Genomic DNA, 16524 nt, shown 5'->3' with positions numbered 1-16524 from the left:
TGGCAGGAGCTGGAGAGGGGGGGAGAGGGAGAGAAATAATGTGAAATGAAGCAGCTGAAACAACAAGACCTGGTTGACTTTCCTTTGAGTTCCCCAGCACTTGGCAGCTGTTGTTTCAGCAGGTGATAATTAGAGCCGCGAATGAGCTCGGATGTTGTCCGGGTTGAGACTGAGTTCAATTGTGCCTCCTCTCCCCGAGCCCACACTTTGCCAGCCAGGTAGGAAATGTAACAAACTCGCCCTCTGTGCCATGTGGGAGGCTGGCGGCTGGGGCTGTGTGCAGTTGTGCATTAAGAGGCTAAGACCGATGGTGGCTCTGGGGCCGGCATGGGAGACCTGCGCTGAAGCTGTTCAGACTGGGGGAATCTCCTGCGTGTTCCTGGACCTGGTCGGACGGGTTTGGGGCAGTGCATGAGTGGGTCACCGGCCACTCATGGGCTTCCTACGTGCCAGTCTCCGAGGCAGCACTGGCATCCTTTTTGGAAGAGGTTGCTCATTTCTTTGAGCCAGAGAAAGATGCCTGCCCTGTGAGCTCAGCTGCTCCCATAGGGCCGAGTTCTCCGCCCTGCCTTAATCGGGCCTGTCTCTTTGCGCCCACACTCATTAGCAGTGCAGTTTAGGTCACTCGGACATCTAAGTGCCTCGTTCATGGGACAGCTTAGCTATTATCACTTGCTGTATGCTCCTGCCAGTGCTGTGTGACAAATCCCACGGATGGGGCACCCATCACCATAGCATTGAATCATCAGCTGGTGACACTAGTGGGCCTGGAACCCCTGTAGCCAACCTGGAATGGGGAGGAGGGAACTTATGGTCTGACCCTGCCAGAGGAACAAACACCTGGCAACCAGCCAACTGATTCCATCTTCTGGGGCATGCACATTTCACTGTGCCCATCAGCTTTCTCAAAGGCTGCATGCATCTGCCCTGGCAACTGTCAGCACCATGGTCTAGTGGGTAGAGCACTGGACTGGGAGTCAGGAGACCTGCCTTCTATTTCTGGCTCTACCAGTGATCTTGGGTGACTCACTTCTCTCTCTATCTCTATTCCCCCTCCAACCCTTGGTCCGTCTTGTCCAGCTACCCTGTAAGCTCCCTGGGGCAGGGCCTGTCTCTCCCTAGGGGTTGCACAGTGCCTGGTACGCCAATCTCTGTCAGAGGCTCTAGGAACTACCATAAACACACACAATAAATAATTCGCCGGCGGGCAGCTCCCCAAGCAGTAGCCAATGCAATATTGGGGGCAGGGCAGAAGCGGACTCTGAAATGTTTACCACACTGATGTCTCTTGTTCTGAGCAGATGCTGCCAACATGGTGGTAAAAGCCTCTGTGTCCTGCCTACACTATGCTTCCGCTGCTATCACTAGGGTGAATTATGGTTAATGTTTTTGCCACTGTAGACAAGGTCTTTGTGAGCAATGGTGGCAGCCTGTTTCCACCAGGACTTTGCCAGGCAAGTTCATTGTCTGGTTAGACAAACGTATTGAGATTTCTGGGTCTGGACCATCCGTGATGCTCACCATTGTTGTTAAAGCCCATACGGGTCATGATTTCCAAAGTCACTAGTGACTTTTGGGGTGTGCAACCTTAAACACAGCTGATTTTCTGAGGACAGGTGCGCAGCGATTTCTGAAAATTGCACCATTGAGGCCCCCTCAAAATCATACGTCACTTTTGGAAATCCCGGCCAGCGCTGTCAATTCAAGCTGTAGTCCTACGCTGCCTTCCTGCTGCCTCCCTTGCTCACTTTCTTTCCCTTCCAGGTATCGTTTGCAGTGTCATATACATACAGTCCTGGAATGTCTCAGCGAGACACAGATGTGAGTAATAATCATTTGCACATGCTGCACTCTGGGCCACAGGTCACCCAGATGCGGGAAAGTGCCTGGAGGAGTCAGCCAGGCTGTTCTGGGGCATGAAGGGAATGATGGATGTGGAAAGCCTTGGGGAGCTGCATGTGTTCAGCCTTCAAGAAATAAAAAAGGAGGCTGCCATGACACCCAGTCAGGACACCAAAGGAGGTCCCGGGGGGATCTGGGTTGGACTCCATGATAAGCAACGAGGGAAAGCCAGAGACCTGAAAACGCAGTAGTAAGAGGAGCTTTTAGCCTCCAGAACATCATATGGAACGGTGACTCACATGTGCACAGGACTCATGTATGCTAATGAGTGAGTGCAGGTTGGATTTGTAACCACCTAGTCACCCTGTTTACAAATGTATAGATTTTAAGGCCAGAACAGGGACCGTTCTACCATGTGGCCTGACTGCCTGAAGAGTGGGTGTTCAGCCTAAGCAGGTGAAGATGTGATTCTATCCCTCCAATGGATTGCCTTCTCCTCTGAATTCTGGAAAGAATGACAACTTCTTTCTCTGACAGATAGCACTTGCCATCCTGGGCTCTCTGGCAGCCTTGTACGCCTTGCTGAAGACCAGCAGTTGGGTGCTGAGGTCTAGACTTCAGAATATAAGCTTTACAGTAAGGAATAGATCATAAATGTTGGATATGTGCCTGTACACTGCATATTGCTGCCTTCTGAACATTGCCAGAATGTGATGATACCCCAACTCTGAGACTGCAAATATACTTAAGAGTGTCTCCCCAATTCCCAACTGGCCTATTGTAAATTCCTTATCTCATGGTCTTCCTCCGTCCTTACTTGCTAGATTTTAAGAGGTCTAAAATGCTTCAGCCCAACTGGTATGTCATTAGGAAGCAGGATCACACCCATGTCCTTGGTCAACTCCACCAGCTTCCTATCCAGGTCTGAATCCAGTTCAAAGTAGCCTCTACTTTCTGACTCCTTCCCTGCTCCACTGATTTTGTTCTATCCAGACTCCATGAGCTCAGGTACATCTATTATGTTTCCCCTGCTCCCACTGTGTACATCCATTCCTGGTCTGCTCCACACCCTGTTTCCATGCACCTCTCTGGGGTTTGGAGGGGTTACCCTTTCCTGTGGTTCCCCCCTCTCCTCTGAATCAATCTCTTTAAACCTCACCTCGAGCTGCTCTTTACTCTGGGATTAAAGGACAGTGCGTACGGACACAAAGGCAGGGCTAAGAGCTCCATACACAAAGTTGTGGGTACAATAGAAACCTGGGGATTAGAACGCTGGGTTCTACTCCTGGTTCTAACCAGTCCCTGCCTCATTTTTGCCCTCTGTAAAATGGGAATAATAACACCAGCCCCAAATAGAGTCAGAGGTTTCAGTCATTAGTGTCTATAAAGTGTCTGAGATCCTTGGATGGAAAGCACTAGAGAGAGGGGAAATTCCTCCCTATTACTCTGGGACAGAGGCACCTGCATTAACTCTCCACATGGCCATTATACAGCTGCATTAGCGTTGCTGATCCAGCAGCTTCTGAGATGATGTCATTAAGCCAGCTGAAAGCTGCTCTGCTATTGATTAGGAGTTTCAGATACACAGTGGGGGAATTGCTTGATCTAACACACATTTCCTACTGGAGGGAGTGATTGCTGCATTTAGGACCACACTCATCCCTGGCAAAAACAGGCGCAGCTCCTGCTGACATCCGTGCTGGAATTGGCCCATGGTCTGTAAAGCTCTTTGAGATCCTTCTGGATGTAAAAAGGATTCCAAGTTCCAGCAGTTGACCCCAAGACAAAGGTCAAGGGCCAAGCCAACACACATAACAAAGGTTTTTCTCCTCCCAATATTTGTCCATTTCCTTTTTCCTTCCCCAGATTTTAGTCAAGTCCTTTGCCTTCTTTGCTGGGGCCCTGGCCAACACCTTCTTCGTGGTCGCCCTGGGGATGGGAATTTATTGGCTCATTGTTTTCAAGGTGAGTTGCTGTGTTTCTTTGTGCATTTTGCCTGGTTCTTTCCTGAGTCCCTAGCTCAGTGGTTCTCAAACTGTGGGTCAGGACCCCAAAGTGGGTTGCGAGCCCATTTTAATGGGGTCGCCAGGGCTGACTTAGACTTGCTGGGGCCCGGGCCAAAGCCAAAGCTTGAGTCCCACCACCCAGGGCCCACATCCCGCCACCTGGGGCTCAGCTTTGGCCTCCCAACCCGGGGTAGTGGGGCTCGGGTGAGCTCAGGCTTTGGTCCCCCCTTCTTGGGTCATGTAGTAATTTTTGTTATCAGAAAAGGGTCACGCTGCATTGAAGTTTGAGAACCCCTGCCCTAGCTACTCGGCCTCTTGGCTTAGTTCTGGGGCTCACTGTGATCTGGCTGGCTTGGTGCTTGATAGATCTGGTATCAAGTCACACAGCCCACGAAAGCTTATGCTCAAATAAATTTGTTAGTCTCTAAGGTGCCACAAGTACTCCTGTTTTTTGTTTTTGTTTTTTTTTAAATCTTCAGTCTGAATTTTTTATATGCCTGCCTTCAGGGACACAGAGAGTCTGTGCCAAAGCACAGGATCAAGCCCAGCCAGATTGCTGCAGGTTGAAGCAGGCTCAGAATAAAGAGACGATGAAACATCTCATTCCTCCAGGGAGATCAACTGGACTGTGGAACGGTTCCCCGCAGCAAGTGATGGAAGCCCAGTTGCTTGGGATATTAAAAATCTGATAGACAAAGCACTGGGGAATCTACACAGTGGGCTAGAGCAGCAGTTCTCTGCCCGTGGGTGGAGTGTGACCCCAGATTTTCCTTGATCTGCAGGAAATGACAGAATTTTTTCTCCTTCTGTCTAAATTCATTTAATCCATCCACAGGGTCAGCAGTCTTCAGCGGTTGAGGTTATGGTGCCCCCGGCAGGCAGTCAAATAGAAACCAACTTTATTATCTACTTGTCCTGCGCTTTTGTGTTAAAGGTAAGCAGGAGAGCGTGTGGAGAGAGGGCAGAACTGGCTGCTGCGGGGCAGGGGTCGGCCTGGGAGGGTGGGACAGCGTGTCTCAAAAGTTTCAAAACCCACCTAAGAGTAGGTCAGAAGCCAAAATACTGGGGAAATGCCGTTTTCTTTGCAGTTCCAGCCTGTCTGAAGCCCACAGTTCTGGAAACAGCCTCTTCTCAGGAGATCTCCTAGGTTCTCATAGCTTATCTGTAAGTTAGCTGTGGCCTTTGGCTTGGGATTCTGGGCAGCTGCTGGGGTCCCTTTGCTAAAGCCAGGGCCAGCTCAGACAGGCTGTTGGCCCTGCAGCCACGGAGCGTCGCAGCTGGTTGAAGTTCTGGTGCTCCGGTGGCTTGCGTTTTGGCGTATGGGTCAGCGCCTGCGGAGCTCCATCCCCACACACCCTCCCACAGCATTGTAGTAGTTACCTGCCTAGTCTGAGCTGCCTGCACCTCTCTCTGCCCCAGGGCTTGCTTCTCCTTCATGAGCAGTTTGGGGCAGGTGGGAGAAGGTCTGGGGTTTTGCAGCCCAGCCCCCCCCCCAAAGAAATGGCTTCACAGAGGGTCCCCAGGTTTGGCTGAACCGGCCCTGGCTAGAGTGAGACTGCGATGCTGACTGGCTGTGTGGTAATGAGCTAAACCTTTCTGGTTGCTCTCATTTCAGGCTGTGGATTGCTTCATCTCCTGATCACCCAGCTAACAGTCTCCATCTTCCTGATAGACTGGGAAAAGCCAAAGGAGAAACCAGCATTTAAAGCACCAGCAGGTCAATTCAACCTTTCACTCTCTGTACCCTCTGTGTTTATAAACCACCCTGTCATAGAGCAGCCCTGACTGGAGCTACCTCCTGCAGCACGCCACGGCATGAATTAGGGCTGCCAATTTTCTGACCAAACGAAACTGAACGCCCTTGCCCCGCCCCGTCTCCAAGGCCCCGCCCCTTTCACTCCATCTCCCCCCCCCCCGTTGTTCGCTCTCCCCCACCCTCACTCACTCGCTCATTTTCACTGGGCTGGAGAGGTCCCTTTTCGACCAGGTGTTCGGTTGAAAACCTGCCTCCGTTTCTCTCCTACTGAGTCCCCGGAAGTAGTCCATACAGTCTTTCTTTGTGCAAATGGCCCTTGTGGGGTTAATTATGATAGAAAAAAGCCCCAGGCACATAAGAAGTCCCAACACCATAATAACCCAGGCAATACACCAACTACAGCCCCCGGCGCCTGGGCTCCACCCGGCGTCCCTGGCGCCCGTCGCTCGCCCCGGCTCTGAGAGCCGGCAGTCATCGCTATCCTTCTCTGCCGCCTTCAGCCTTCTCTGGCCTTGGCTCTCCGCCTCAAGATGGACAGCTGGCTAGCCCCTCCACTGGCTTCCTGATCATTCCTCCTCCTTTCAGAGGGGGCCTGCAGAGAGCTCCTGGCAGCTTTCCCCAGAGACCCCCTGCAGTCCCCGACCTTTCCTCGCTGATTCTCATCAGGACTTCCCCTCTCTGATTCCCCTGCTCCTTTATAACCCCCCCCAGGTGCTGCCCCACCCTCTTAACTGACCAAATTGGGAGCATCTGTTCTGGCACGGGCTGGCACAGGGACCAGCCACCCTGATGCGCGCACACAGAGGGCTAGCCCTGCACATGTGCCATTTCCACTTCTCTCTTGAGGATTCAGTGCTGAAGGATATTATCAAACATCAGTGTTGCAGAAATATCAATGGAATGCTCATTGGCTCCCCTTCACTTAGCAAGCAGGGGAGGGCAACGTGGTCTACTGAGACTGAGGGGAGAGGGGTCAGGACTCCTGGGTTCGATTCCTGACTGGGTGGGTGACTAACTGTGCCGCCTCAGTGAAGCGTCTACACTGCAGTCAGAGGTATGGCTTTGATTTAAATAGCTCCAAAAACAATAGCAGTGAAGTTGCGCCATCACAGCCTGGCAGCACGGGCTGTCCAAGCCGGCCTGGAACAATGGCTCCATGTCTAGTTGGCAGCCGGTATCAAGCGGAGTGCCCCAAGGGTCGGTCCTCGGGCCGGTTTTGTTCGATAGCTTCATTAATGATCTGCAGGATGGTGTGGATTGCACCCTTAGCAAGTTTGCAGATGACACTAAACTGGGAGGAGAGGTAGATACGTGGGAGGGTAGGGATAGGATACAGAGGAACCTAGACAAATTAGATGATTGGGCCAAAAGAAATCTGATGAGGTTCAACAAGGACAAGGGCAGAGTCCTGCACTTAGGACGGAAGAATCCCATGCACCGCTACAGACTAGGGACCAAATGGCTCGGCAGCAGTTTTGCAGAAAAGGACCTAGGAGCTACAGTGGACGAGAAGCTGGATATGAGTCAGCAGTGTGTGCCCTTGTTGCCAAGAAGGCTAATGGCATTTTGGGCTGTATAAATAGGGGCATTGCCAGCAGATCGAGGGAACGTGATCCTTCCCATCTATTTGACATTGATGAGGCCTCATCTGGAGTACTGTGTCCAGTTTTGGGCCCCACACTACAAGAAGGCTGTGGAAAAATTGGAAAGCATCCAGCAGAGGGCAACAAAAATGATTAGGGGACTGGAACACAGGACTTATGAGGAGACGTTGAGGGAACTGGGATTGTTTAGTCTGCAGAAGAAAGAGGGGGGATTTGATATCTGCTTTCAACTACCTGAAAGGGGGGTTCCAAGAGGATGGATCTAGACTGTTCTCAGTGGTACCAGATGACAGAACAAGGAGTAATGGTCTCAAGTTGCAGTGGGGGAGGTTTAGGTTGGATATTAGGAAAAACTTTTTCACTAGGAGGGTGGTGAAACACTGGAATGCGTTACCTAGGGAGGTGGCGGAATCTCCTTCCTTAGAAGTTTTTAAGTCAGGCTTGACAAAGCCCTGGCTGGGATGATTTAGTTGGAGATTGGTCCTGCTTTGAGCAGGGGGTTGGACTAGATGACCTCCTGAGGTCCCTTCCAACCCTGATATTCTATGATTCTGTGACCCCAGGTATGTGCTGAGCACCTTGCCCATGCTGTTACAGCTTCATGGCCAGTGTTACTTGAGCTAGCTACAGCAAAGCTAGCTTTTTGTCTGACTGCAGTGTGGACGTCCCCTTAGGGTCAGATTTTCAGAAATTGCTTTGGGGTTACCTCCATTTTTAGGTGCTCAGTTTCAGCTTGGGTGAAATCTTGACCCTACCAAAGCCAATGAGAGTTTTTCCATTGACTTCCACAGCCAGGATTTCACCCCCCCACACCCCATGCTAAGCTGTACTCAGCATTGCAATGTTGAAGTCTCATTTTCTAAAGAGATTAAGGAGCCTGGTTCCTCTGTGGGGCTGAGCAGCCCTGACTGCAGCAATGGCTAAATACTTTTTAATATCTGGGCAGAAGGGATTTAGAAGCACAATCCCACTAACTTGTGCCTAAGTGACTTGGGGACTTCTGAAAATCCCCCCCACCCGAGGTGTCGAAAGCCCAGAAAGAGAGGCCCTTTTTTGAAGAACATGATGATAATCCCTGCTGTACCGCACAGGGCTGCGTTGCTGCTGACTTGGCTAATTAGTGTTTATAAAGCACTTCCAGATCCTCTGCACTTCTGGGAAATCAGTGGCAGCTTGGCAGGCGGCTATTTTGGGAGCTAGCTCACCTCTGATTGTAACGATTTCATATCGAGAGTGGTAAATTAATGGAAGTGAGGCTCAGGGAAACCCAACTGTGCGGAGCTTTGTGTCCTAGGAGCCTGTGCCGGTTTTTAAAATAAAGCAAATTGAAATCAGTGTGTTGGTTTCCCCTTAGGAGGGCAGAGGGCCACTTCCTCTGTGAGTATTTGGAGAACTTTCCTGATAGCCAATGAGTGGAATGAGATCCAGACTCATAGGAAATTGAATCCATCGCTTCAGCTGTTCGGAGTGTTACTGCTCCTGGAGGTACGTGGGAGGTGGGGAGAGAGACACCTGGAGGAAGTAAGTAACCTCTGGGATCTGGCACCAACCCATCCATAGTCCCTGGCGCGCTCTGCAGATATAATTCCAGACGTGACACCATGGAAAAGCACTGCCACCATTCTGTGTGTCAGTCTGCAGCTCTGATCACGGAGGGGAACCGGAGGCTTGTTTGAGGTTTCGACTGAGCTTTGGGCAAGGGTTCAGGGAGAATGAGACATGTTTTGTATTTTAATCCCAACCAGTCTGAGCATCTGTAATGAGGCGGCATCTCAGTGACTGGCCCTCTGTGGAATGAGATGGGCTTGCAGTTATAGCACGCAGCCACCAGATGTCTCTGTGTGCTGTGGAGAGAGAGAGTCAACCAGGTTATGGTCACTGGTGAAGAAAGGAGACAAAGCCAGAATTTAGGCTTTGTGGAAGCCTGGTTAATTGTGTCTGTTGTGTATAGTCGTTTATTAAATGCCTCCTTTTAAGGACTGAGAGTCTATGTAGCATGGTACTCTGGGTTTGGACCGTTCAGAGCCTGGCAAAATTTGGGAAGTGAGAGAAGAATCCCGTTTCTTGGTTAAGTCCTTTTCCAGAAGCAATCTCTACCTTTGCACCTCCAATTTCTTGCCTCTGCAGTGACTTGTATTTGTGCACCCAAACAGCATTTTACACTTGCAAATTAGGCAGTTAATTATGCACACCATTTGCACAGAGCAATGTGGGAGTTTTTGTATGTGGAAAAAAAATTGTGGGCATGAGATTGTGGGCACTGATTTAGAGGCTGGTTGAAAATTTGGTCCCAAGAGCTCAGGAAGCAGGAACCTTTCTATGCCCTGTCCATCACCCTGGGACCTGAAAGCCTTATATGCTGGAGACTTTTGCAGAAGGGTTAGGAATTCAGGGAACAGTCCAGGTTTGCTGTAACCTTCCAGGATTTGCCATGGCCAGTTGTTGTTTATTCATACCTACAATGGGCTTAGGGGCCTCGCGGCCCCTGGAGAACTCATCTCACGTAGGGGTTCTGATTTACTTCACCTGTTTTTATTTCAGGTTGTGGGCTTGAAAAACATCGCATCACGAGACCTGAACCTGGATCTGCACCCCGGCACTGACACTTACCTGGCTGCCTGGAGCCCAGTCCTTAGATTTGGGATTGCTGCTTCTCTCTGGCTGGCACTGGGAATTGCACAGGTTATGCTCTGCCTGTCATGTTGGTAAAGTGCTTTGGGGAAATTTAGGGTGTGAAAGAAGCCAAGAGCACTCAGGATCAGACCCTTTTTGAGATAGGGGAGGCACAGCCAGATATCAAAGTTCTCCTAAGGGTGTGGGTTTAATCTCCACCTAGGCAGCCCAAAGATGGGCAGAAGAAAGAGTTTAGCATTTCATCCTTTCACTCCTCTACTACGGCACGAACGATGGAGATTAGAAAAGGAAAACACTTTTGGGTCATCATCCAATCTAGCATTAATGCCTGAAACCCTGGAACATCTGTCAGCACTGGCTTTGAGCCTATGTACTTGTGTGGGACTTGAACTTGTGGCCTGGTGGCAAAAGTGTTACCCCTGTGAGCCACGGTGATGGACAAAAATGAGTGCTCCCGAAAAGGTGGGAGGAAGGGAGGAAAGGAAACTTTGTATTGTCTTGCTTCCCGGGACATGTTATGTGAAACTTCTGCTAAGTCACAACAGTGCAGCTGTGTGTTGCTGTTTCTGCAGGTGGTGTTTTTCATAGGCATCTACGAGCGGTTTGTGGAAGACAAGATTCATCAGTTCGTAGATCTCTGTTCCATGAGCAACGTGAGTCTTGACCTGGGTCACCGATGGATCACATGCACTAAAGTCAATGGAGCTGCACCAAATTTACACCAAGTGAACATGTAAAGAGGCGCTGTTAAGATGCAAATTATATTGTAAAATGATTTTGTTTCTTTGTCTCCCTAATAACACCCTCGTTAACTAAAACAGGGGAACTCTAAGATTCTAATTTACTTTCCACCGGACTAGGAAAGGGCTCAATTTCCAGCCAGGCTCCCCTTGGGGGTGTGCGCAAAATCTGGACATGCACCACTCTGTGCACACAAACCTTACATTTGCACACCTTGCAACCTGCACTGTGCACACACATTGGGCAGTTAGGCCTGTGGATGCAGGTGTGCATGCTCAGTGGTGTGCATACGAATTTCATGCTGGCACAAAGCAGAGGCCAGCTGACAGCCTGGCCCTAAAGGGCTGGGGGCAGTGCCGGGTAAAGTCTCCCATCCACCAGGTACTTTATACTACGTATCAGCTTTCTTCTTATGCCTGGTCACTGTGCTTCCTCCCTGCGCTGGTGGCGTGGCTAGGAACCCACTCTGCATCTTCATCCACTCTTGGATTTCCCATGCGCCCAGAAAGCCTTTTTGGTTTCTTTATACTAATGGTCTATGAAAACGAGCGATTTGGAACAGGTCTGAGGTTGAGGAGGAAACGAGTGAGTAACAGCTCTCCTTCCCTTTGCTGCCACAACTCCCCTTGCTCCGGGTTTATTTACTACCATGAATAGCTGCTCTGAGTGTATAAGCACTGGATATAACCCAAGTCTACTCCATAGATTGCCAGCAGCTCAGTGTGTCCACCGCAGACGATGCGTGTTTGGAAGAGGGGGGACATGGCATCATGAAGCATAGGAGGCTGGTGCACACTGCACATTTCTGCGCTTGACCTCCAGAAATGTCATGAGCTTCTCATCCTCCACATCCTATTCTCCATCCCTGCAGGTGTCTGTCTTCATCCTGATGCACGGATGCTACGGCTTCTACATCCATGGGCGGAGCGTGCATGGCCATGCAGATGTGGGCATGGATGCCATGCATGCCTGCCTCAGGAAAGAGGAGGTAATCCAGCCACCTTGTTCGGCCTTACTTCCTAGTCACTCCTTCTCGAACCTGCTGGTCTCTGCATCTGGAGGGCTGCCATCCGTAGGGGGGCCAGTGCAGGGTTTACCACAAGGCACAGGAGGTAGGCAGTACTTGCCTCATTTATGTTTTCTTTAATGCAGAGGCCTTCGTCTTTGCCTTTAGCAGTGGGTGACGTGATCCTTGTGCACAGATTCTGGAATCACTCTGCAGAGGACTGTAGGATCTTGGGACCTACGGCCCTATGGAGATGCCAGTCAGTATTATTGCCTTTCCCTGATTACACTTCAGTTGTCTCCCCTGGCAGGAGAACCTGTGTCCTCTAAGAGGTCTGGAGGCCAACTCTGACATTCAGACCTTCGAGGTGCTTCTCACTGACAGAGCCAGGCAGTTGTATGACAAGATAACGCAGCCCTTGACAGAGGTATTTTGCCCTTTGCAGGGCTAGCTAGGCTTCTTACTGTTGGCTTTTTCATGCTTTTCTTTACATGGGTTGGTTTTCAATCCTCTGCTCTCGAGATTTCTCAGACAGGAGCAGAAGAAACCTGCAGTGATGTTGAGTTTTGTGAGTGTTATTGCCAGAACCGTTGTGAAGGCTGGTGTTGGAAAAAAATCAGAACCCTTTCCAGCATAGTCACACCTCAAAAAAAGGATGACGATAAATCCAGCCCTTCCTTAGTGATGATGCTAGAGAATAGTTGGAGTAGCCTGGAACCCTAACTGTGTCTCCAGCTGTCAAATGCATTTTACCTTCTTACTGCTCTTCATCTCTCCATCCCCATTTCTGAACTCCCTGCTCCAGGAGACACCCTAACAGAGAACGGTGCACAACTTTCAAAGCACAACGGGAGATGGTCTAAACCTAAACCCTTTGTAACACATTAATAACTGGCCACTGCATTGGTAACTGGTCATATCTTCCTTATGGCGGAACCCTTCTTCACATCCAGTTGATTTCAATGGAAATTAGGAGTCTAAATACCTTTGAGGATCTGTCCCTTATTCCTGTAATCCAAGTGGGGTAGGGTTTTGTGATTTTGATGCTGGAGGTCCCGGATTCGTCCATGGTTCATTACAGCCAGATCCAAACACAGCTGAACTTCCTAGGTGGAGGCTGGAATCCAAACCATGGTTCAGATCTGAATTCTGCAGCTGACCCATCTCTCTGTAATGATCTGAAGCAACAACGCCCCTTATCCAAAGCCATCCATTCCAGACTCGACAATTGTGACTTGGGACCCTTTCTAAAGGAAACCCCAAATGAGGCAAGTGTCACTGGTGTCATGCTCTGTTACACACTGGAAAGTCTGCACAGATGCAGGAACCTTTGGGACAGATAAGTTCTTGCCCAAGTCAGGTTCTGATGCTCAAAACCACTAAAACTTGGCTAGCTGAGCTGAGGTTTGTGTTTGTTTGAATTCAAATCAAATGAGCAAATACAATTGCCCAAACTTCTGTGATCCCAATTGGATGAGCTTTGCACAGCTCCAACTGTCACCAGCATCACTCGCTCTCACCTGAGTTGAGGTGCGTGCTTGCAAAGTCCCTTTGATTCCATTTCTTTAAGGACTACAGGCTGCCCAGCTGCTTGTAACTACATCTTGGCATATGTGGGTCATAATTGAAAACTCCCCAGTTGTGGGTGTCTGCCATGCAAACCAAAGGCTCCAAAGCAGCAGGTGAAAATTGAGCCAATATCCCTGCTGCCAAAGTGAAAATTTGAATGAAAACAAATTATTTTTCCTCAGAAGCAGAGAGCTGAGCTCCCTGGGCTCCCACTGTGAACTGAAAGTGCTTCTGGGAACTTTCTTTGCAGGCGAGAGTCAGGGTCGACCTACATGAGCAAAGACTAAGGAGTTATTACGCCTTGAATCGATTTCTCAGCTCATTCCTTGAACACGTGAGCCCATTATTTGCCTTTTCCAAAGGTCTGGTTGTGTCCACCCTAAGATTTTAGTGGGAACTAGTGGTTGGAGGAAGAGACTGGGAACTGGGACTCCTGGGTTCATTTAGTCTCTGTCGCTGACTCACTGTGTGACCTTCAGTAAGTCGCTGCCCCGCTCTGTGCCTCAGTTTCCCCAGCTGTAAAATGAGGATGATCGTCCCTTTCTCACAGGCGAGTTCTGAGGCTTAATTAGTTGATATTCATGAAGGGCTTTGAAATTATCCGATAAACGGCACTTTAGGAGAGCAAAAAGTTTTATAGGTGCTCTGGACACCAGGCATAGCACCAGGTCTGGTGTCTGATACCGAGGCCAGCAGCTTGCTCATCCCCAACAAGGGTTGAATTGGAGGTCATGGCTCCGATTTAGGTCCCAATGCCCAAAGAGCTGGGGTGGGGGTTGGTTAAATGACTCCAGGCTGGGCCTACCTCTCCAAGGAACCTCTTGCTCAGCTGACCCCCCGTCCCCGGCTGGCTGTGAAGCAAGTCACATGCAGCAGATCAGGGGGTGCAGCCACGAGGTTTGTCGGTAGTATCTGCTCAAATCTGCAGTTCAGGGGCCAAACCCCACCCTCAACTATGCCTCCCACTGCAGCCCGCGGGCATTGCATGCATGGACCTGACGGTAGGAACTGCCCCAGTGTACTTTGTACACGATAACTCCAAACACGGTGGAGTGCCCATTCCCTAGCACCCTGCTGCCTTCCCTGCAGATGGTTCCTGATCCCAGTCACTCTTGGAATGACAAAGAATCCCCTCCTGATATCTACCCAGAACCACTACTTCCCGAATGGGGGAAGGAGGATGCTGTCAGCGATGAGGCATTGACCAGGAGTTCTGGGGTTCAGTTCTCAGCTTTGTCACGGACTCCCTGTGTGACCTTGGCCAAGTCACTTAGGGCCAGATCCTCCAAGGTGTTTAGGCTCCTAACTCCCCTTGATTTCAAAGGAGGTTAGGAGCCTAAATACCTTTGATCAGTGGTCCCAGTTGCCCACCTGTAAAATGGGGTGAATGCTTCTGTTGCCCTGTCTAGGGAGACTGTAACCTTTCGGGGGGCCAGAACGGTTTCTGATGCCTGCACAGGTTTGTGATGCCTGCACAGTGATCCAACAAGTGCCGACAATCAAGATAATTACATCATAGGCATTTATGCACCTCCGTTTTTAGACCCGTCTCTAAAAGTGGCTCAGAAACCCATCCCAGCTGAAACGCCCCTCCACTATTGCTGTGTATCCCCTGCTTGGCTGAGTTCAGCCATGTTGAATAGTCAGAATCGCTTCACACTGGGAATCCGTGGCAAAACATAGCTTCTGATCAGATTGTTCATTTCCGTGAGGGCTGCGGTGTAACAGCATCTTTCAGAGTGCTTGGTCTGCCTGTGGGGGTTTTATGGTGCTGCCAGGGCAGGTTCTGGCTAGCCCGAGTCTGCAGCTGTCCACACGCTCTGTTCTGCTTTCAGTTGGTGAAGATGCTGCGGCATGCGCTTGGAAGGAGAAATCTGGCAGCAAAAACGCTGGTGGAGAAGCAGTTTCTGATCTAGAGGTGAATAGGAAGCCGTGGCCACTTACTCCCCTCTTCCCAGTGCCAGCATCAAAGCAAGAAGGCCGGGACCCTACAACTAATTTTAGAAGCGAGGACTTTGCAGCCTTGATCCTTCTAGGTCCTTGGCCTGTGAAGGGAGAATGGAACGATCACTGCAGTTTTCCACTCTAGTTACTATGGGTAAAGCTCTGTGCTTCCTACCAGCCCAGGAAACATGCAGCCCTACTGTTATTATTTCTTACTTTAAGTTGTTTCCCAGGCGTATTTTGATTTCACAGCCGAAAGATTCCTTTCTGCTGATCAAACCCTGCTCTGTTATTTAGCCATCAGAATAAGACACCCACGCCCACGGGATTTTTGGTGCTTGTATATTTTTAATTGGGAGACAAAAGGCCACCCTCTGACGCTGACCCTGGTTTTATGGAGCAGCTTTGTTTGTTTCTTAATAGGAAGCAGAAAACATCTGAAAGGAGCAGGGGAATGGCAATCCATGTGCTGTCTACACAATGCATCTGAGCTGCACAGCTCTCTGGTGGGTTCTGCTTAGCTCAGGCAATGGATGCAATCTGCAGGGTAACCCAAATGTAATTTACAAGAAGGGCTCAGTGGGGTCTGATATACCGCAGGACAGACCACCTCACACATCCTCTCTCCCTACCTAATTCAAACACCAGCTCAGTCCTTTCCTTCACTAGGCACGAGTCTTATGCAGAATATAGTTTATTGACCTCCAATGGAGGTAAATCACAGGCAGATGTGTGTCCGGCAGATGTGTGTCCAGCATCATTCTGGGCTTTTCTATTCCTTTCATTTGTATTCTACATAGCGCTGTTTCTTTAAACGAAGAGGGGCAGCTGCATTAGACAGAGCAGCTATGTTACACAGCCTGTATTCCTCCAGGGCAGGATTGAGGCTAAAGCCGGGGCTTTGATTTCACTTCACACAGCCGTCGTCTCTGGGATCCACCTGGAGCGCATGCTCTGATTCCAGGGTTGGACCGAGCCTCAGGATTCACAGCCAAAATGCAGGAATTCCAGCTGGTTTTGCGCTAACAGCATGGATTCCAGTGGCAACCCATCAACAGGCCCAAGTTTGGAGGGACACAGTCTGGCACACTTAAAATTAAGCACAGGCTTAAGTGTTTTTCTGAATAGGGACACTTTCCTACACTGGAGCCAAACTTCTGAAGGAAACAGCCCATCCCAGAGCAACATGGGCTGTGATGCAAGTGTTGTCTGTTTCTAGGACAAAGAGAACTGGACGAGCGACCAAGTGCTGAAATTGGCAGAGACTCCCATGGCTATAGCAAACAGCCTCCTGCAAAGGATCCGTGCTTGTTTCACTTTGTTTTGGTTTGAATACATGAAGATTTAGTGTGTTTGCTGCTAGGAACATTTATTTTTTAAAACAACCATGTGTTGGGTTTAAGCCTGTTTTAATTTTCTCTA

At 49.9% G+C, this 16524-nt stretch overlaps 1 protein-coding gene across 1 annotated transcript in view; it reads left to right on the top strand.

Moving 5' to 3' along the window:
• The window catches only part of LOC125620822 (meckelin-like), a 53138-nt gene extending 36614 nt beyond the window's left edge, over positions 1–16524 (top strand). Inside the window, 13 exon segments of the mRNA XM_075118450.1 lie at positions 1765–1821; positions 2380–2478; positions 3709–3807; positions 4684–4782; positions 5268–5301; positions 5464–5565; positions 8563–8693; positions 9750–9890; positions 10415–10495; positions 11455–11571; positions 11900–12016; positions 13385–13525; positions 14871–16524. Of these exon segments, the coding sequence (XP_074974551.1) occupies positions 1765–1821; positions 2380–2478; positions 3709–3807; positions 4684–4782; positions 5268–5301; positions 5464–5565; positions 8563–8693; positions 9750–9890; positions 10415–10495; positions 11455–11571; positions 11900–12016; positions 13385–13525; positions 14871–15074 (1422 nt within the window). The 3' untranslated portion in view covers positions 15075–16524.

This window comes from Caretta caretta, chromosome 12 (genome assembly GCF_965140235.1).
Source record: "Caretta caretta isolate rCarCar2 chromosome 12, rCarCar1.hap1, whole genome shotgun sequence".
Taxonomy (NCBI): Eukaryota; Metazoa; Chordata; order Testudines; family Cheloniidae; genus Caretta; species Caretta caretta.
This window is presented reverse-complemented; position numbering and strand designations above follow the sequence as displayed.